General features: G+C 50.2%; 1 protein-coding gene across 2 annotated transcripts in view; it reads right to left on the reverse strand.

Moving 5' to 3' along the window:
- FAM78B (family with sequence similarity 78 member B) overlaps positions 1 to 22205 on the reverse strand; it is a 90735-nt gene extending 68530 nt beyond the window's left edge. For both annotated transcript variants that reach the window (XR_006891648.1, XM_046683266.1), the window contains exon 1: positions 21593 to 22205. Coding sequence is in view for 1 of the 2 variants with exons in the window: in XM_046683266.1 (XP_046539222.1) it covers positions 21593 to 21855 (263 nt within the window). In the remaining variant the exon portion in view is untranslated. The remainder of the gene's footprint in view (positions 1 to 21592) is intronic.
- Between the last annotated feature and the right edge of the window lie 253 nt (positions 22206 to 22458).

The raw sequence follows: 22458 nt of genomic DNA on the forward strand, positions 1-22458 counted from the left end.
CATGGTGCCCTCTGCACTCCTGGCAGCACACGCCAACTGTGAGAGGTCCTGAGTTTCCTTGCCCTGAGCACAGTTCCCCTGTGATCTGATTGGCTGTGAGGGGGAGCGGCACAGTGGCAACCAGCCCTTCTCTGCCTTGGGGTATGTCTGCATGGAAGGGGACGGCTGCCTTGTAGAGGTCTATACCTAGGTAGGTCACTAGGGACATTGTGCAATGAAAAAATATTGTTGGCGGGGGTGGGGGGGTGTCAGGCTGCACAACAAGGAGGTTCTAGTGTCCTGGACAACTTGGGTCTATTGCAGCTTGGGACTCTGTCCCCAGAAATCCACTTCCAGTCTGGAATCTCCTAGATGCCTAGGTCTTTTGAGCGACCTCTACCCGCCAGACCTGGGAAGACTGCGTAACTGAGGCTAGGACGTGAGGCAGCAGCAGAAGCCTTAAGTCCAGGGAAAGGCACTTACCAAGCGCTGGGCAATGAGATATGATACATGGTCCTTCTCTTCAAGGGGCTTGGGGTCTAGCTGGGACAAGAGGGAGACTATTTTTATATGAGGACTGACCATAAAACGAAGCACCTGGTTTGGTCTGTGATTTGAAGAATCATTTTCATTACTTTAAGTTTGTGTATAACCTTGTTTATCTCCTCGACCAAATTATAAGTTCCCCAAGGGTGGAGCCTTGTTTTCTGAATCTCTGACCCCCATAGTTGTAGCACCCAGAAGGCACTCAGGCCTCTCTCTTGTGGAATAACGTGTGGGCAACGGGCTGCATCAAGTGGGTTAGTCTGAAATCTACTGAGTCTCACAGGCCTAGAACAGTGGGTGGACTGGACAGTTTCTACCCCGAGTCAGGCAGTGTGACAGGCTCTAGGATTCAAACACACATAGCACAGGGCTTCTCAGGTCAAGGAGCTCAATTCAGAAAGAGTGATGGTTTGATCGACAGTACAAGAGGCCACAGAGCCCAGTGGTTACGAGTGTAGACTCGAGTCAGATCACTTCAGTTCGAATTTCAGCTCTAAAGAGCTGTGCAATCTTGAGAAAATCACCTAATTTTTCTGTGTTCATTTCTTCATTTGTAAGTGGCAATAATGATAAGAGTACCTAGCTCATAGGGGTGATGTGAGGATTAAACGAGTTGATATGTGAAATATTTGGGAACACATAAGTGCTAGCTTTTAACGTGTGGTAGAGGCTGGGACAGTGGCAGGGAGGGACACCTAATCCAGAATGGGAGGAGGATGCCAGAGAAGGCTCTCTGGGGAGCTGCACAGGTATCTTCTAGGAGAAAGGAAGGTGAACTTGGCTGGGGACCTGCATGTGCAAAGGCCTAGAGGCCTCATGGCTGGGGACTGCATGCAATTTGGCGTGGTTCTGGCTTACCAAGGAGGGACTGGCAGATGTGACAGGTTAGAGATGCTCCTGGTTCCCTAAGCAGGGAAAGTCAGATCACCAGATGTGTGACATTACTTGCTAAGGAGCTTGAATTTTATCTTGAAGGGCATGGGGAACCCTGGGAGGCTTTTAAGTAGAAGGGGGTGGCATGATCAGATTTATATTCTGAGATGCCCACTCTGACGATGATGCAGAGAATAGGTGGCAGAGGGGAAGAGTGTGGAGATGGGAGGCCGGGAGGCCGGTTAGGAGGCTGTGGCAGTAATGCACGTGAGAGGAGGTGAGGCTTGTACTAAGGGAGTGGGGATGGAGAGAAGAGAGCAGACAGATCTGAGAAAGATTAGGAGGTTAAATGACAGGACTGGCAGGTTAAATGACAAATACTAAAACAACACCAACAATAATACATATTGAGCCCTTAACCACGTGTCAGACCTTTGCTAAACACTTGGCATGGATCATCTCATTTAGTCCTTACCCAAACCCTACAAACCTCACAGGGGTGGTGTGGGTAGGATGGCGAGGGAAAGGATGCCCTTAGGGCCTGAGGACAGTTGAGAAACAACCTACTAACTTACCTTTGATGAAAATAAAAAAGGAAGGAGATTTTATCAAGGACTAAGTAACCATGAGGCAGCCAAAACAGCTGACAAAAGGCACCAAAGAAATCCTGAACCCAAGTTAGTGGGTCCAGTAACCAGGGTCCCCAAGGGATAAAGGGCAGTGGGTGCCTACTTCTAATTACTCAGGAAATAAATACCAAAACTCAAAACTGCCTGACAGTCTTTCAAATGCATGTGTGTGTGTGTACGCATATACAAGAGAGGGAGAGGGGGAGAGGGAGAGAGGGAGAGAGAGAGAGAGAGAGAGAGAGAGGGAGGGAGGGAGGGAGGGAGAGAGGGGGGGGGGGAGAGAGAGAGAGGTAGAGAGAGAGAATATGTTTTCACAGATTCATGCATGCTCAGGCATTTGGATGGGAAGAAAGAGCTGTGAGTAAGGGAGGGGTCTAGGAATGGATGTGATCCTCCTTATGAATGATCTTGATGTGGGTGTCACAGGAATGAAATCAACAGATGGCAATAATTTTGTAGGAAATGAAAGAAACAGATTTAAATCCAGGATCACAGAAACCCTTAAACTGCTTCTATGCAAGGGAGGCATATGAACATTAAATATTTCCTAAAGGATTAGCTCAGTTCTGAAAGGTGGGAGGCAGGGATGGGGAGGAGGAGGCTGGCTGTCCTCATGATGGAGCAGGAACAATCAGAGCGTAATGGGGCGGGCGGAGAGGAGAGCAAAGAGTGGGCTCCTATTCATCTTAGGCTGTACTGGCTCTTGACAGACAGGGAGTGGGTAGCTGTTTATCTCTCAAACCACAGCTAATTTCTTCAGTAACAAGGCGTAAACTAACTTTCCTCAGGGCAAAATCTTCAGCTTCAAGGGAGAAAAGGCGTATCAAAGGTATAGAGCCCACAAGGGGAGGAGAGACCTGCCATTGCTTCACGGCAGACAGCCATCTCCACTGTGGTACCTCACCTAGAGGCTTCTCCATGAATTCATTCATCTTTCCATAAAAAAAGTAACCCTCTCTTCCAACCCCCTGCCTGTGTTCGTTTGAAAAAGCCAGAGATGGGGTAGGCGTTGGGGGAAATCGACACCACCTGCTAGACTGACTATCATTTTACAGGCACACATCAGACCCTAGTTCCTCGAATCTCAAACTCCGCCAAAGAAGACAGGTGGTAGGGCACCCTTAAGTTGGGGTGAATCCATTTTACTCAAAGTGAAGGATGTGCCGCCTGGATGGCTGATATCTACAGACTCACGAGGCCAAGGACTGCAGGAACCGCCATGCCTGCCACAGACTCGCATCTTTCCCATCAAGGTCGTTTCCATCACACTCATCTTTCCAAGTCAGAGGTGCCTCCTAAACATGGAACCAACGCAAGATTTTACAGATGTGCTTCCACCTGTCTCACTTCCCTGCCCAACCTGTCTGAATGGCAAAAATTCATCCCAGAGCCTGCCTGGCACATTGCCTTGCAGGGCATCCTGCAGGTTGGTACCAGAAGCCATCATGGCATCAGCATTTTGCCCATGTTGTCAAAGGGAAAGAAGGCCTTTCAATGGGTGAAGGGGGTGTGGAAGGGTCTGTAGCCTACAGGACATTCACCTGCTTCCGCGTTTTATGGAGGAGGGAGAGGGATGAGTCAGATGTTTTCCCCCAATCCCTTTCAGCTGCTTTATGACTTTAAGAGAGGCCACAAAGCATAATCTTAGCAAAAGTCACCAAAAGATCTAGTTTTGAATTTGTATATTATCCAAGACAAGCTCAAGTCAGACTCATTTTTGGCCCCAAATGGAGCCCATCTATGTAAGTTTTCTAAATGAAAGGTGACTCTTCTTCTTTTTTTTTGGTTGGCTGAACATTAAGCTGATGCTCAGATTCAGAACCTGAAAGTTAGTAGGATGGTAAAATGGACAAATAGTGGGCAAGAAGTCAGAAGATACTTTTTCAGTCCTATGTCTGAGCCTTCTGGCCTTGGACAAGTCACATAACATCTCTGAGTCTTGGTTTCTTCATTTGCGAAAAAGAGACACCTTCTCTACCTTCCTCTTACAGCTACTGTGAAGAGCAAAGGAAATGTTGTGAGCAAAAGCACTTTATAAGCTTCTATTACCAAGATGAAGGATGGTTATTATTAACATGGCTTGGAAGGTCCAAAAGCTTCCCTGAGGACAATTCAGGGGAATGCTTCAGGCCTTTAGTTCAATGGACTGATGTCTCAGAGTTACTGCCACTGCCATTGTGCTGAAAAGGATTTTGACCTCAAGGGCCAATTTCTACCTTCTCCATTCAGGGTTTTATGGCATCTGGGACCACAAAGCATTATGTTTATTTAGGATCCTGTCTGAGTCACTTTTTCTACCTCTGAATTAAACTTACTGATTATTGGGTCAGGGTGGCACATTAAGCTGATGCTCAAATTCAGAACCCAGAAGGCCAATAGGATGGTGAGGTGGAAAAACAGTGGGAAATGAGTCTTAGGGGACATCTCCATCAACCTCTCAGCAAAGGCAGAGAAGCCTCCCGAGCATTAGCATGCATTTCTTTTTGGCTCACAGGACCTGGAGTTATCCGGAGTGTCCTCTTTTGGAAGCTTTAGGTCCTTGGCCTTCTCAGCATTCAGTGCTCAGGCAAGGTCAACGACTTTGTGCTAATGACCCCCAGTCTCTCTTTGCACGTCTCATACCCAGCCACCAAGCACACGCACAAAGCCATCAGGGTTCCTAGAAAGTCTGAGCTCATAACCTCTTTCCAAGGCTTTGAGTTCTGGGTCTGGCTCTCACCTGGCTGGGGTTCAGGAGAGACCAGATCCAGAAGGAGATGATCAGAGAGAACCTTGCCCTCGGAGAGGTGGTCAGGGAAGAGCAAAGTGCAGCTTAGTACGTGCAGGATGGACACAGGGAGGGGAGATGGCCTCACAACCAGGACAGGAAAGGCTGGCTGTGCGTGAGGTAAGGACGGCCAGAAAAGTCCTAGGGGTTATGAAAGTGACAGGTGACTCCTCTTACTGGAATGCTGTGGTTTCAGTAAAAAGCAGGCACAATGCTGGGATAATAATGCCCAGATAAGAGTCAGTGAGCAAGAGGCATGGGGAAGTCCTCTCGTGGCTGCTGACTGCTTGGGCCAGAACTTCTCCCCAAACAGTCCTCAGGATGAAGAAGTCAGAACCCATAAGGACGTGTTAGGGAACTGGCTCAATTCTGCCCGGAGAAGGCTGAACGAAAGGCAATTTACAGGGGTCTTCAGGGTCTGTCAGGCTACCCCTCCTCAGGTGGGCCTCCCTAACCATGAAGCCCACGGTAGAGCCAGCACAAAGCCAGGCACCCAGCTGCTTACTAACACCAGCCGGGTGATCCCACCGTATAAAGGGCTTTTCCGCACAGTATGAAAAATTCCCCAGTCAGTACCGTCCTTGACACATACCAAGTAGTCTATAAATCTCTGTCCATTTAGTTGTTCATCCATTTTTAAAAAATTTAACGAAAACATATTGTGCCTGCAATGCATGGCACTGTTCTAAGCACTTTATAAATGATAATCATTTAATCTTCCTAACAACTTTAGGAAGTAGAAACTATTATTATCCCCTTTTATGGATGAGGGAGCAGTGGCACAGAGAGATTAGATAAGCTGCCTGAAGTCACACAGCTAGTAAGTGGTGGAGGCAGGATTTGAACCTATGTACAGAGGCAGCGGAGTTCATGTTTTTTAACACCATGTCACCTCCAGTCAAGGAAGAGTTAAGGGCAAGGACTCTTCAGTGACTGGTGGCTCTGAACTCCATGCCCTTTTCCACTGTTCCTGTTTATCTAATGCTTCATCTTTACCAACAACAATTACAACAATGACTCTCCAAGTCTGTGGTCCACCCATGGAGAAACCTCAGATGGATGTGAGGTAAGATCTGAGGGGTCTAGAGAGCTGGTAACACAAAGAACTCAAATCTTTGATAATATTTTTTTTAAAGAGTATTTTTATTTTTGGCTTACAGATAAATCTTGAAATACCTGTCTTATACTTGCAGTTTGGTAACAGTGTTTGCAATAGTTTTGTTATCAGATGTACAAATTATTTGCTGTGCCCAGCACTGTCAAGTCCTGCTTGGAATCTGAGGTTAATTTTTCTCTTTCAGCTGAAGCAATAATGTACTAATAAAGGTGTATGAATAATGGTGGTCAGAAGCACAGATGTGGAGTCCTTTGAACCTGGTTCTAGCACTGAAAGTCTGGGTAAGTTACGTGATCTTTCAAAAGCCTCAGCTACTTTAGGTGTGAAACAGAGAGAATATGAATTTAAATGAACTTCGAGATAAAATTTGTGTAAAACACCTAGCATCTCATGTTGGCCTGGTGCCTATCAGGTGATGACTCAGTGATGGCTATCTGGAAGAACAGGACTTACTCGACAGTCAAGTGGGTGAGAAGTTCTGATGGGCACTAAATGGAGACGGGGGAGGAGACAACTCATTGTGCCACGTGGAGCCAGGAGGCCCAGCTGACAATGGGGGCTCAGACCCTTCCTCCCGAGATGCTTTTCTATTAGGCTGGTCGTTCCTGGGGACACTCATTCCATCACGGAGCGTGTGTCTCAGAAAAATCATAGGCTTTCATAAAAAAATACATTCACTGAATTCAATTATTATAAAAAACACAGACAAGTTTTAAAGTAAAAATTTTTTGAGGATCTCTGCTGGTTTGCCACCTAGCTTTCTGTAGGACCTTGGACAATTCTTTTTACCTCTTTTTTACATCAATTTGGTCAATTTTTTTTTTTATCTGTAAAATAAGGGAGTCAGACTGGGGAACTCCAACGTCTTTTCACCTCCTAAAGTTCTATCACTTTTTCTTTTTCCAGTATCAGCTACCCAAAGGGAGCAATCAGCTTGGAATTGGATGGCATGTGTGGCCACTTCCCAACTGCGTAAACCTGCCCCATCACTTAAGCTTCCTGAGCCTTGGTTGTCTCCCTTGTTACCTGGACAACAATAACACCCTCTCTAAGAGTGAGAGTGAGGCACCACAGATGTAACACACACGAAAGCATTTTTATAAATGCTGAAGTTCTAGCCTAGCCTTTTGTCACTGGAGTCTAGCTTTATGTGACCCCAACTGCCTTGAGATTGCCAGACCCCAGAATAGCTCAATGCAGGGAATTCCCGTCCTCAACCACCTCTGGAGAGAGCCAGCCTGCTGAGTGCCAGGGCAATGCCAGGCATGTGCGACTCCTCAGGGGTCCCTAGTTAGCCTTCCAAACAGCAGACAGCTTTGCCTCCCCGCCCCCTTCCCACCCTCCCTCCTCCTGTTGGTCCTTCTCAGAGCCATCTGGAAGAAAAGGAGGCGAACAAGCTCACCACCTGCCAGAAGCCAAATGCCAGTGCAAGATGAGTCCCTGGGGTAAGGCCCAGAGCAGAAGAGCAAGGAAAGTTAGAGCCGACTCTTTCTGAGTCTCTGATGCTACAGAGAGACACTGAGGATGGCTGTGCACAAGCGGGGCCTCGAGGCTTCTTGGGAATGCAGCTTCCTCTCCAACAGAACATTCTGGCTTGTCAAGGCAGATGCAGGGCCCTGAAGTGTGTACAGATGGGTGACAAATGCAGTAGTCATTCAGCAGAGTCGCTTACAAAGAAACCGTGTGCACTGAGGCAGTGGTACACAACAGTCAGCTGTGCCCAGTGCACAGCTGGGGTCTTGCTGGACTCTCTCTTGGCCATAGACCCAAGACTCTCACAGGTCCTTGGCTCCCCTCTTTACCCTTAATGTCAGATTGCTAAGAAACTTCAGCTCCTTTTACCAAAGGGCCTTGCCTAGACAGGCAGCTTGCTTTGAAAGACATTCATTGAATCCACGGTTGAGCTTGCAAAATAAATCCCCAGGTGTCAAAAATAAAGAAGAAACTGAAACCAAAGAGGTAAACAGCCTCAGCCTCAAAATGTATAAAGTCACAATCGAGCGCCTTACAAGAAGAGTAAGGAACACACTAGCATAGTGAGAAATTTCCAAAGACCTCCTCAATAATTGATAGACAGAGCAGATAAAACTTGGCAAGAATATAGAACATTCGCACAACACAACTTACAAGCTAGATCTTATGGACAAAAGAAATAATGAAAACACTCATTTCAAGGATACATAGTAGCCAATCAGAAATATGCAGAAGTTGGATGGAGTAATCCAGAACTGGGATTTTGAGCGCCTATGGAAACTCATTTTTGCCAAGGAGCTGCAGGTCAAGGAGATCCATCTCATTTTGTCCTGGGTCATGCACGTACCAGAATGTTGACCCACACGGATGGCATCAGAAAAAACTGAACACCTGAGACTGGAAATGATTGCAGGAAGACCTGTAGCAGCTCAGGAGCTCACTGCTACCCCAGTCAACTGGTCTGTGCTCTTACACTCTGATATATATGTTAACTCTTGACCTGTCCTAGTAAAGACAGCCTGACCATCTAAATCTGCATGACCCTTTCAGTCAGCCTTGCTCCAGGTCTAACTCTCTGTCTAATTATGCAACAGTTCCACCTCTGAGAGTCTTTTTGCCAGTGATTAAGCAACCCCACGGGTACTCAGATGGTCTAGATTCCCTGTGGGATTCAGGTTCTGAAAAGACAACCTCTTTCAGAGACATTCGAGAGAAGCCCAGGCAATGATCGGTGCAGGAGGAAGCCCACCATGGCCGCACAGGAGCTGCTTTGGTGTTCCTGTCTCCTACCCTCCCTTCCGTCTCAGGAACCTCTTAGCTGGGGCCACTCAGCTTAGCCACCTGACTGAAGACTGTTACCTCTGGGGGCTTTTCAGCAGAGAAGACTCTGGAGGGCGGCTGTTCTCTGGCATCAGGGGTGGAGGTGAGAGCGGCTGCTTGGTCCTCCCAGGCTCACACCCGGGAGGCTAGGACAAAGCTCACACGTCAGTCCGGCCTTGTTGGGCGGGTACTACACTGACCATGGCTTCCCTTGGCCCTGTCTACATCCCATCAATGGTCCTCTTTCCTCTATCTTAGGGTCTGTTCTTGACACCTAGGCTTTTCTAATGGCTACCAAAGAGACAATGGCAGTGAACCACATTCTTAAACTTCTTTCGTCCCCTCTCTCTGCTACAGACTTACTGTGAGTTGACCAGCCTCGAATGCTGGTTGAGTCAAGCCCCTTCCCCCTTCCCCACCCACTCTGGGAAAGTCCCCAACACTCTGGTCTGTGTTTCAGCTTTCTCATCAGACCTCCAGGCCTCTAGTTCAGCTGCCCCTTAAGTCACATGTAATTTTCTTTATAAAGATCATCCATGGTTCTTGAAATCCCACTCATGAAATGAAAGTGGAGGCCCAGTGCAGGCTCTGAGGGCACGAGGAGAACAGAGTGGCTCATGGGCTCCCAGGTGCAAGACAGTGTTGCTCCTTGGGCTGTGGGCCCCTCTGCATTTGCATCTGTCACCTCAGAAGGAGAGGGTGAGCCTGACAGGGAGGACCCAGGAGGACAGAGGGCCTGGTGGCAGGCAGCTGACTAAGGCCCAGCAGCTTGAAACAGTGGCTGGCCTGAGAAAAGCAGAGGGTCAGAAACCAAGCAGGTAGACATCAAGACGGACACAGAGACAGTGCAAGCAGTGGATAGGGACAAAGGCAGGCAGGAGCCTTCAAAAATACCAAAGAATCAGGCAGTGGGGCTGATCAGACAGGCACAGGGAGCCCTGAAAGTTACAGGACTTGAAAAGATCATGCCAGGCTGGTGGGGCACTGGAGAGAGGTCCAAGTAGTCCAGGAGATCTTAAGGTGCCTCCTCCTTCAGGGAGGCCTCCAGCGAGGGCTGGAGGTAGGTCCCTAGCGCAAGTTTTGGAAGGAAGGGCCAAGGCTGGAACAGGACTGTGGAAGCAAGAGGCAGACCTGTGACATCACCCTGGATTTCCAGAGTCCTCCTCAGGAGAAGCAGCTGGAGTGGGGCAAAGACTATAGCTTTGGAGTCAGACAGACAGGCAGAGGTGACAGGCTGCTCGGAGGCATAAACTCGGCCCCCATGCAGTTCTTCCCTTAGATCCTGACAAGGCCCCAGCAAATTGTTTGGTGGCCTCGAACTGCTCACTGCTGCTCCTCTCCACCCCCACCTCCTTTAGAGAAAGCAGACACGGCACAACTGGATCATGCTCCTAGGCTAAAATGCCTCAAGTTAACAAAAAAGAAAAGAAAAAAAATGGAGAGAAATGCAACTAAAATCCACAACAGAAACAGAGTCTCCAGGCGGCTGGGGTATCCCTCTCAGACGTCCCCATCTGTTATGCTCCATGGGGGCCTCCCAGCTGAGCCCTGCTGTCAAAGGAGGGCCCCTGGCCCCCTCACAATCTGTCATCTTTGACACCACTTGGATCTTGTTTCCTCTGGAGCTGCCAGGGGCCTTGGAGCTACCTTGCCTGTCTGTGGGCAGGGGGCCAGGGAGCCCATGGATGGCATCAGCACCTGGGCTGGGGCAGGGGGTGTTGAGGGGTGGAGGAAAGGGATTCTGGGTTGTTGGGTATCCAGGCTGAATCTCAGTTTCTCCATACATGTCTCCCTCGGGCCGCCAAGCCCTCCATTTCCTGCCATCTGTAATGGGGGTCTCTGGGGAGACCCTCTCCTTTCTTGCTTGCTAATCACTGCCTACAAACACTGGGAACAGGCTGGTCTCTCTGCTCCCAGCAACTGTGTAGACATCCCTTGGGCAGAGCTGAGCTCCTCTCTGTGGTGCCCAGGGCCAGGTTCTTCCTGCAGCCTGTAGCCTCTTGAGCAGGTGTCCGTCTCTGCGCACAGACTTGGACCCTCAGCAAACAGGGTTGGGAGGGGGGGTGGATAAAAAAATAGGAGGTGGTGACCCCTGATTACTACTTTGCAGACTAAGGGTGCCCCAGCCTTGACCCACGGAGTGAGCCACCTGCTCCCGATCAGGGCCCAGTGTGGGCCAGTGGTGAAGAACATTGGCCATGGAGTTGGACGGACCTGGGTCTGAGTCCTGGTTCTACCACTCACTAGTTTGTGTCACTGCCCCTCTCTGGGCTTGTGTCCCCGTCTGTGAAATGAACAGCTGGACTGGATGATTTCCCATACTGCCCTAACACCCTGCAAGTCAAGGATGATTCTGTCGACCCACCACTTGCACTTTCCCACCTGTTCTGCTACTCTTTAACCTAGACTCTGCTATGACTGGTAGCTGGAAGGGTAAAGAGTGCCGACGTGGGTGCTGGGATGGTCCCTTGAGTCTGACCCCAAGACCCTGGTCTCATTAACATCGTGTCCTGACCAGCTGAGCAAACCAGCTGGGAGGCGAGGAGGCTGGCTATTTCCAATTTGGTTTAAACCCTTTGTTTCCCAGGTCTCCTCAGCAAAGACAAAAGCAAGCACTCAAAGAATATCCTGAAGACTCCCTATTCCTCCATTTGTTCATTCATTCACTCCATCAGTCATTCATTCAACCCTTAATGAGGCAGTATAACATCCTAAGGAGTCACTGGAATTCTGGTTTCTAATCCTGGCTTTGTCACTTACTAGCTGGGCAATGCTGGGTAAGCCACTCAACCTCTTTAGGTCTCAGTTTCATCATCTTTAATATGGGGAAAGTAATGGCACCTGCTTCACAGACAGTGTATATGAAGTACTGAGCACTACTCAATAAGTGTTCAACAAATGGCTGTTGTGGTTATTATTGGGTTGAGTAAGTTGCTTATGGCCTCAGGGGGACACAGACAATGAGCAAATACCTGCCCATTCCTCAAAGTAGACACGTGTCCCAGCAAAAGACAGGCTTCCTGGCTCTGAAGGCCAAATCTTCAATAGGAGTTTGGGTTTCTTTTTTTTGGCACAAATCTCTTTTCCTTCCTAAAAAATGTGAAGGTTGTTCACGGAAGGTTGAAACAGATTCTCAAATATTTGAGTCACTTAAGAAAAATCCAGTCTTGAATCGAGCTCCCCAGGCTCAGGTGTGGAGGCTGCCATTTTGGAATGGAGGCTTAGCTGGTGGCTCTTAGGAGGAGGAAGGATGAGAAGGTAACACCCTGCTCTCTTAGAGCAAGCATGTCCAAAACCATTCAAGCCCCGCACCTCCCCACATACCCTGGCTCCTGACCCCTTCCCCCTGACCCCCATGCCAAGGGCAAAGCAACATCTTATTTGTCTATTTCTGGAGGTTCCCAGGCTTGCCAAAGCCTGTCCCTGCTGCCACTCATGCCCAGAAGCCCTGACCTCCTTGGCCTGCCTGCCCCTTCAGGATGCTGCTGAGCTTCCTGAGTGAGAATGCCAATTTATTGCTTCCTATTAGCCAGACCTCTGACAGCCTCTCACCTCCCCGGCCTGACATGAGCCTGCAAACCAGCTTGGAAAGGTCAGGCCCCAAGAGAGGGAGCCAGCCAGAGGCTTTCAGAGGCAGGCCTGTCACAGTAACCCCACTGAGACGCCATGAGACAGCACATGGCCTTATTTATTCTGTTTTAGTCTGACAGCCTGAAAATTTCTCTTTGCTTTTGTTGGACACATTTCAATGTTCCTATCTACCCTCTCTTGTCTCCAGAGGCCACAAGTGATGCCCGCCAAAATGCCCATGTGCTGACTGACCCAGAGGTGCTCAATGTACACGGCTCTGAGGACGACCTCTCTCATCCCCAGCTCCTGTCCCAGGTTGGCGACCTCACATTTGGCACAGGAGGCCAGGAGTTGGGAGGCCTGGCCACCAGGCCTGATTCTACCAGCATCTGCCAGGGTGACCTTGAGAACATTATTTAATCTCTTTGAGCCTCAGCTTGTTTATGTAAAATGGGAAAAACAGTTGCCCTAAGTAAGTTTCATGACTAAGGTGAAGTTCATTATGTGAGGTCCCACACAAAGACACAAAATTGTGAAAACATGTATATAAGATATATTAAAAATACATTGGAAAGAAAATATTAAAAATAGTTTCAGACGGAAATTATTTCAGGTGTTGGTTGACCCAGGCTGGAAACTCCACGCCGTCCTGAGCACGAATGGCATGGCTTACATGCTCTAGCATTGCCCTGCTCCTGCGTCCTTGGCTCCTCACCTGAGCTTGACTGATACTGTCACCTCTGGAGGGCCCAGGGCTGGGGCAGTCCCCATGAGGACGTGGCTGAGGGACAGACATCATGCCCAGGGACTGAAAGCGGCCAGGGATGCTGTCCAAAATCCACAGCTTAGAGCAGATCTGAGAGGGTGACTTCTGGGTGGGGCAAGGGGAAGCGACCACCCTCCTCTGACTATGAGTGGAAAACAGCCCTGGAGCTGGAGGTACAGAGTGAGCCTTTCTCCTCCCCTCTGGCTCTGAGCGGGGCCGTGGAGAGCAGCGGCTGAGGCGTGACAGTCCCCTCTCCAGAGTCTCAATGCTTCTTTGCCTGGGGAAGCTGCAGGGCCACAACCACAGCCTCCCTGTTCCTTGAGGCTGATCCAGAGTCATCCTCTAGAATAATAACAGTCACATTCTAAAATAATACAAATAACATGCGCACAACACATTACAGTTTGGAGAACTCTTTCACAGTTGTCATCTCACTTGATTCCTGACCCCCAGGGAAGGAGACGGGACAGATCTCATTAACGTCTATTTACATGCATGCAAACTAGACACTGAATTGGTAAGGGACCTGCCAAAGGTCACACGGCTGGCACTCAAACCCAGGTCTTCTGAGGTGAACCCTTGTGCTGGGGATCCAGCAGCTGTATCTTCAATTGGCATGGTGAACAGTTCCAACTGGCTTGTATCAGAACCTAATGAGGGAGCAGGGTCCACACAGCTAACATGGTGGCCTGAGGGGGCCTTGGAAAAAAGAATAAGAGTATAAGAATTCCTGGGAGCCAGAGGCATGTCCGATGAGCTGATGGTAGAGCCAGGGGTCCTTCCCATCCCCAGAAGGGGATCCTCTTTCTCCTCCTAATCATTTGTCCAAATAACAATTGTCTGGAGAGTTTGAGGGACAAACAGACTCCCAAGTCCAGTAACTGAGTGGTCCGGGTGACTGTCTGCCAGGGCCCAGGCCTGCCCATCAGGGCTGACACATGACCCACAGGGAAGCTCCTGAAGGCAGTGGCCCAGGGCTAAAACCTGCAGCCCAGACTGGCCAGCCTGGGGTTCCTGACAGCTGAGGCAGTGTCCCCCTGCCCCCAGGGAACGAGCTTCTCAGCCACAGACAGAACTGGCTCCCTGCCATCCTTGCTCCCATGCTCTCACAAGGATTCGGCTCTCACTGCTAATCGCTAGAGCCACTCTCAGGGGCAGTTCGAAGAGGTTCGCCTACAGACCTCAGAACAACTTCCAAAGGGGTGAGGACACACACAAATCAGAAAAAAACAATACAGCTGGGTCCATTTTGGAACAGAAGAGAAAACTATCGAGGCACAACGATATTTTGCAGAGTGAGTGTGGAAAGCCTCCTTCCTAGGAGGTAAGGCCATCGATTAGAAGCAGAGAAGTCACGGCACAGGGGCTGACTCCTGGCTCAGCTGCCTGCTAGCTGTGTGGCCTTGGACTAGCTATGAACGTCTCTGAGCATCACCTTGGTCTCACTCCCACCTTGGTGAGTTCTCCATGAGGCCATGTGGAAAGCACCCAGCTCATACACCTTTCACGTCATTTTATGCCCCTTCCCTGCATTTTCCTTCCCATAGCACAATCTCCTAGACTCACAAGGTGTTCCTTGATACGAACAATTCTCCCAACACTTGCACACCCGTATTCTCTTTACTAAAACCCATCACAACAATGACTCCAAAATACCTCACTGATTCAGACTGCTGAGAATGAGAGGCAACTCACCCCTGACTCTGTCTTTGGGGGGAACATCCCTCACTGTGGGCTTCTGTGCTGGTGGTGTGCGGGCTCCAGCCCTCCTGGGGACCCTCCGTGAGTGCTCACCAGAAGGCTCTGTTGCTGCTAACTTCATGTGATTTCTCTTCTCATAAGGGCCAATTTATAAATGATGGCCACCTCCTGGGGCCTGTATGGTGTTAACACAACAGAAATAGTGGCCCCTCTGGTATCTGCGACAACTTTCCTTATCAGTGGACAGAAGTGACTGATTGAAAGGAAGCTGAAGAATGACCAACTTGGGGCCTGTGGGCAACCCTGAGCTTCTCAAGAAGCATTGAGGAAGAGAGCCAGGCCCAAGACTGCAGCAGCCATCAACACTATGTTTTCTAGAGCTGATGTGAACAGAGTGCTGACCTGTCCCCATCACAGCTAGGCCAAGCTGTGACAGTGTACAGACAGGCAGGACATGGGGTCAGAAGATGTCTCAGCTCAGCCACTTATTAGACTAGTCATCCGACCTCCCTGAGCCTCAGTTTCCTCATCAGTAAGACAGGCATAACACGAGCATCGAGCTCACAGGTCACAGGGAGGTCAGACAAGATCGGAGTGTGATGCAAATCAGAGGGAAAGGGCATTTGGGGATCTTGCATCAGACTCTACATTTCCTTACTCAATCAGCAGCCTTCTTTCTTAACCTGGAACACGAAGCATCTGCAGACCTAGCCCCAAAGACAGCCTTTGTCTCTGCTGCCCCGTGGAAAGTCACTGACCTTGCAGTCCAGCACCCTCCCAGCTCATCTGTCCCTGCTTTCTCTGCCCACCCAGTGCCCGCACAGCCATACTTTAGCATCCCAGGCTACACAAGCCACATTGCGTTTTTAACTCCCCGTTGCTTTCTCCCCTTCTAACTCTTGTCCTAATCATTTGTCTCCTCCCCTGTTTCCCCGACCCCCTCCAACTCTGGAGTTGTGCTTTATCTCCAGTGAGCTTAATACTTCCTGATAAGACCAGCTAATCCTCTGCTGCTCCTCTTTTGCTGAGATGGAGAAGATTAGAGGCAAAGGGTTAGGCCATCTCCCCTTCAAGGGCACTCAGGACTTTAAGATGGGAATTGGGTCCTGCTTTCTGATCCTGAGTCTCGATGCTCTAGACTGGGGGTCCCCAACATTTCTGGTGATGAGCAGCTCTAGCTACTGCCAGATTATGAACCCCTGACTGGGGATGTGACAGGAATGGGGGATGGGTGTTGGCAGAAATGGCCTGGGGACTCATCAGGCTCCCTGGACAGATGGGCTGAGCTGGCCTTCAAGAGCTAAAAGCCCAAAGGAGGCATTTCTACGACCAGTGAGGGCCACTCTCAAAGCCACACTGCACACGCAGGCAGCATGCAGCCATGAACAGGAAGAGGGGTGTTAGCTCTGGTAAAAATGACCTACCAGGCAAGGTATTTAAGCAATGGCTAGGCCATGACCTTGACAAGTCCTGGGACTCAGGCCATGAGTTAGGGATGCAGGGGGAACAGAGCTACGACAAGGTTTCTATGTTACATCTCCTTCAGCAGACACTGTGTGCCACTTTAAAGGCAGGTGACATGAGAGTGAGGCTTCAGTGTTTGCTGAACACCGCTCCTGGTATACAGAACACTGCGGGCAGAGGGAGGAAGTGACAGACAGAAGCTGTGTGCTGAGGAGCAGTGGATCTGATGGGGCAGTGCACATGACACAAAATGGCACAAAAGCACAGCAGAATTCATCTGTTTATGCGCTAAGTGACTGCTGGAGTGTCTAGAGTTCAAGAGCTTTGTAGGGTTAGCCTCAAGTTTAACATGAAAAGCTAACACGTAATTTGTTGAAGAGGACACAGAATATTTGAGGTCAGAAAAGTGGTTCACTTATTTATTTTTATCAAATGTTTATTGAATATCTCTATGAGCCAAGAACTGTTCATAGAGAATAAAATGGATATAATATCTGCTTTCATGGAGCTTAAATTCTAGTAGATGGGTCAGATGTTAAACAAACATCCAATTACCTTCTTACTAACTGTAACATGTAAAAGAATTGTGCATCATTATGGAGAACCCTAATTTAAACGCTGAAATCAGGGGTGGCCTCTCTGAGGGGGTAACAGCTGCGACTTGAATGAGGAGTAGGAATTTGCTAGAAACGGGCAGGCAAGAAGAGCATTTCAGACAGAGAGCAGCATATGGAAAAGCTCTGAAGTGGGACAAAGTTCGTTCCTTTCAGGAAACGGAAAAAGGCTGACACGACTTAGGAACAGAAATTCAGAGAGCGGGAAGAGATCTTCAGATTTTATACCAATTGTAATGGAAAGTCATTAAAGGGTTTACGCAGGGAAATGATAGCATTTACATTTTTAAAATATCACTCTGCCTGCCGTGTGGGGAACAGACTGGAAGGGGGACAAGAATGGAGGTGGCAGGTTTGATGAGAAAGCCTCAGTTGCAGCAGGTGGTAGTTGATAGCGACATGTCCTAAGACGGTATGGGCAGACGCAGAGAGTGTAGCTGGATTACAGATGTGTCTTGGAGATTGGGATGGGTAGGATGTGACGATGGGTTGATGTGTGGAGAAATATCTAGGATGACACACAGGTGTTTCTGCTCGAGCAACTCAAGAACTAGAGGTTTTATTTACTGAGATGGGGAAGAATGGTAAAGGTACAGGTTTTTGGCGGGAGCTGTTATGGAGATCAAGAGTTCAGGTTTGGACACATTGAGCTTGAGATGTCTTTCAGACAGCCAAGTGGAAATTGTGGGTAGATACACACACCTAAACTGCAGGTGACTGCATATCACAAAGCATCTGCTGCCGCTGAGATGAATGAAATTACCCAGGGAGACTAGAGAATGAGAAGAAAAATGTCCTGATGAACTGTATTTTGAGAGAAGGTAGAGAAACAGCTGGAAAAATAGCATGAAAGCTAAAAGATGGGAGTGATTCAAGATGGAGGAAGCTGCCAACCATGTGGAATATTGCTGAAAAGGTGAGTGTCTCTCAAAAGTGCCTGCTGGATTTGGCAGTAGGGAAATCGCAGATGAACTGAGCAAGAATAGTTTCGGAATGGATAGGAACCAGCTTTGATTGAACCCAAACAGGCAACAGAGGTGGGTGGGTACAGTCTAACCCTCAATAACACTGGCTCTGAAGGAGAAGAGTGAGCTATGACCTCCTCAAGTTCTACCCAGGCCAAGGTTCTCAGTTGGCAGTTGAGATGGCTTCCATGCCATCAGGCCTGGGCTGACTACAAACAGTTCCCTTATAGCTCTAGAAGACAACGAACATGGGTTCAGAGAGAACAGGAAGGGCCTGTAGCCATTGTTGGCTCTCCCTTGACCTCAGCTTCACCTCCTCCATCCTTGGCACATGAGCCCCATTCCTTGTTCAAACCTCACTCAGGAAACCTCTTGGGTGTTGTACCCCAGCATTCAAAACCATTCCATCATAAAGGTCTTGTGCCCCAATTGAAAAGCTCCTGCATGCCCAGGAGGTATGAAGAAGGTGTATAGAGGCACCTGACACTCTGGCTAAGAAGACCTGACCTCAACCTTGCCTTTTCTAGATCATATCATCCTAGGCCTACCTTAGAGACCTCATCTCCCACTGTTCTCCTAGCTGAAACTCCACCCCAGCCTACTTACGCCCCTTAAAACATCTTATATTTTCTTACCTCCATAAATTCGCTGTTTTTCCCCTTTAGAATTAGTCCCTCCTCCTTGCCTAGTTGACTCCTATCCATACCTCTAGTCCAGCTCAAGTCCTTAGACCTCTAGAAAACCCTGCCTGGTCCCCTACTCCTCTCTCCGGCATTTTTCCTACACTGCCCTGGCTTTCTCTGCATGTGTCCATACCTCCTATGTTGAGGAACAGTGAAACTGCCTGCTTATTCCTTTGTTTTCTTTGCTGGTGCCTGTACATAGGTGGCACTTGGTAAATATTTGTTTATTGACGGGTTGATTGAGAAAGTCAGTAGCCCATCCTCCCTGAAGGATGAAGCCTTGCCGCAGTCTCATCAGGACTGCATTAGCAGGGTTCACCAGGGCCAAATGAGAAATAAATGGGTGCCACAAGTATTCGCCAGCCTGGTTTCCATAGAATCATTTGAGGAAGTTGCAAGCCACTTGAGTTCAAGTTCAAATTAAGCTCTGGCCATCACGATCATCAACTACTTCAAATGCTCCTTTAGAAGCCTACCCCTTCTTGCAAGTGTTGAAAATTTAAACCACAAATGCTCATGCTCTCTTTTGACCCTGTAGACAGAGGTTTCTTGCCATTTTAAGTTGTGGATTTCCCCTGGCATAGACCCCTTTAAAATTTGAAAAGGAGATTTTTAAGCTACACCCTCTTATCATATCATGCTTCATGTAACAAGAGCACTGCACAGGGGTGAAAATTCAGCCTGCGGTGTTTTTTCCACTCAAGGTACTGGCTAAATTAGACATAATAACAAATAGTCTGCAGCGACTTTCATGCAATATGAGCTCCCATTAAAAAGTTTACACTGGTGAAGTTCTCAGGGCATAAACATTTTGCGGAAATTGCTTCAATCAAATCTGGGCTCCAAAGAGGCCTTTAACACGTGGCAATTATTGCAACCATGAAAAGACAGGTAGACGGTGGACATGGATCTATAATAATATGCTTTATGATTTCCTAGGGACTATTTTTGCCCCCCTGCATCAACAACATGAAAACCAAGAATCTTAAAATACTAAAAGTGGCAGTTTAAAAGCAAAACTTTTTTCTAGACCCCAAAGGCAAGAATTCAGCAAGGAAAGGGCAGGGAATTTGTGTCCCTCAGAGCTGGCACTGATTCATGCCCATGAAAGTTGGTTCCAATGTGGACACACTCTTCCACAGATTCAAGGAAATTCAACTACCACGTCTGTTTATATCTCAATTCGGCTTCTCCTGAGGTAGAATATATTTTCTTTTATGGACAGAATTATTTATTTATTTGCTTTTGATTTATTGTTTTACAAGAGACATGAGGCAACGGAGAGCCCTGGTTGTGCAGAAAAGGGAGGCTATTTCTTCTCAGTTCCTCCTGGCTTCCTCTACAGGGGCTCCAGGCTGCCATGACTGCCCCCTCCCTCCTCTGCAAGGTTGCACACTGCCATCAGGGCCAGGCCAGGGAGGAAAAAGGGAGGGCACCCTTGCCCTGTCTGGGGCTTTCTCTGATTTGGCTGGAAATAATGGGTTTCTAAGAAAAACAGCTATAAGAGACACGTGTTCAGATATAATCATTCTTTTGAGGGTGTGTCTGCTTTTAAATGGCATGATTCACCTAAAATAATATGTCCCCCATTTCTCACATCCAGCTGCCTTCCAGAAAGACAAGAACACGATGTGCAGAGGCATAGAGGAAACTGGGCTCTCACACATCCTCACTAGGAATGAACTTTCTCCAGCATTGAGCTTTCATGCTTAAAGAGAAAAGTTCAAACTCTTGGGGGAGGGGGTGCTGAGACAAAGCGAACTGTCAAAATTCCTTTCAGTACCTAAGACTAGTGTTAACTTACATGCTTTCAGAGTGCCATAAAAAACCTGCACACTGCTGCTAAAAAAATGGTTTGACCTTTTAAAATGGAAACTCCCCCACCCCATATCCATATTCAGTAGATGAACCTTGGGAGTTCTAGAGTTCTGGATTAATAAATGAAATGAGGCTGAACTTCCAGAAAAGGGTTTCCCTATAGGCTGTAGGCTAATTAGGGTGCTCCACACCGACACTGTAACGGCAGGCAGAACGCGACCCCAAACCTTTTAGCCATTGTAGTTGCTAACCGCTCAGAGTCTAGTTCTGAAAGGAGGCTGAGAGGGAGTTAACGAACATTTAGTAAATACAACAGCCCTGGACGCGACCGCCCGCAGCCTGCGGTTCCAGGGCAGGCTGTCGGCCCCTGGCGGCCGAGGAGTCGCCGCGATCCTTGGTCTCCACCGCAGCCGCCGAGCCCGGCGCGCGCCGAGCGGCGCTGCTGAAAGAAGTTGGAGAGCTCCCAGCTCGCCGACAGGATTCGGCGGTGGGCGCCGGGGAATCCCTTCGAGCGCCGCAAATAGTAAAGTTTTGAAGTAAAGACCCTAGACAGACAGGAGACCCGTACTTTTCTTAAGCATAAGGGGGACACCGCGCCGCGCCAGCCGGAGACCGCTCGCACAAGGCCATCAGCCCTGCTCGGGTGGGACACGTCCGGTGCCTTCCGGCTCCCCATCGCCCCAGAACTCGTCCAGAGGGCGTTGAGCCAGAGGCGCCTGGGCCGGGTTTGCGGTTCCGGGTGGAAACGCCTCTAGGTTTCTTGGCCTGGGAGACAAGGGTTCGAACTCAACAGTCGGAGGAGCAAGAGCAGAACTACCAAGTCCCGCCAGGACACCCAGGACCTTCTCCTCCAAGCCCGCTCTGGTTTCTCCAAAGGACGCGAGGCACAGCCCATGCGCCCCCGGCAACTCCACTCCACACCTCTTTCCACAGGTCCCCCCAAACTCTTCCTGGGAAACCTCACAAAGCACTGACGGCGCCCCGAAACTCCCAGGACACTCGCCAGCCATCCCCACCTCTGTCTCTCGAACCCTCCTTGTCGCGTTCTTCCCGCCCCGCATCGTTCTCCTCGCGTTCAGGGGAGTCAGAAGCAAACCACAAGAAAATGCCTTCGTAAGGAGCCTCCCTACACCCGCCCTGTCACTGAAACAAAAGGGTAGGGAGGAGGGAGGTGGAAGAGGAGGCGGGAGAAAGGTTTAGAAGAGGATGGGGAGAGCTGTAAGAAGGAGCTGGGGAGGAGGGTCCGGGTGGGGAGAATAGACGGAGGCCAGGGACCCCGCTCCGGCTCTGCGCGGCCGGTCGCTTACATGCCCAGGTCGCTGTAGGTGTTGAAGAACTCCATCTGGTTGCACGCCTGGATCCAGCCCACCACCCAGGTCTCGTGGCGGGGGATGGGGGGCATGACCACGCGGGCCGAGGCTTTGAAGTAGGGGGTCTTGTAGCGCAGGACGATGGGCGAGGTCTCCTCGATGCGCGTGGGGCACTGGTCGATGGTGGCGCACACATCGTACACCACGATGTTCTCGCGCCGGATCCGCGCCTTGCAGGTGATGCTTTGGATACAGCCCATCCTGCCGCCCGGCGCCGGCGCGGCGCGGCGTGGGGCAGCGCGGGGGCCCGCGCGGGCAGCCGGGGGCGCCCGTCACGCCGGCATGGCGACACGCCGCCGGCTCCCGGTCCGGCTCAGCTCACGCCTAGGAGCCGGGCGCTGCCGCCGGGCACCCTCCGGGGAAGCCCCCTCCTCTCGCCGCCGCTCGGGGTCCCCGCTGCCCCGACGCCCGCCCGCCCCCGCCCACGCCCACGCCCGCCCCCTCTCCCCGGCAGGGCGCGCGGAGCGTGCGCTCCTAGGAGGCGGCGGGCGCCCCCGCCGGCTCCAGCGCCCGCGCGGAGGGCAGGGAGGGGAGCAGCGCTGTGAGGAGTGGTGCCCACCCCAGGCCGGAGCCCCCCGCCCCTCGCCGGAGAGGAGGAGGCGGCAGCGGCGGCGGCATGGAGCCGGGGGAGGGCGGCGGCGGCGGCAGCGCCCGGTCTGCCTGCCTCCGCGGCAGCAGCAGCAGCAGCCGCAGCCGCCGCCGCCGCCGCCGCTGCATGAACCTCTGCACCGCGGCTGCCCCCCGCGTGCAGCGCACCCAGCGGCGGGCGAGCGGGCGGCCGGAGCGGCAGGCGGAGGCAGCGG

Source organism: Equus quagga, chromosome 13, assembly GCF_021613505.1.
Source record: "Equus quagga isolate Etosha38 chromosome 13, UCLA_HA_Equagga_1.0, whole genome shotgun sequence".
Taxonomy (NCBI): Eukaryota; Metazoa; Chordata; class Mammalia; order Perissodactyla; family Equidae; genus Equus; species Equus quagga.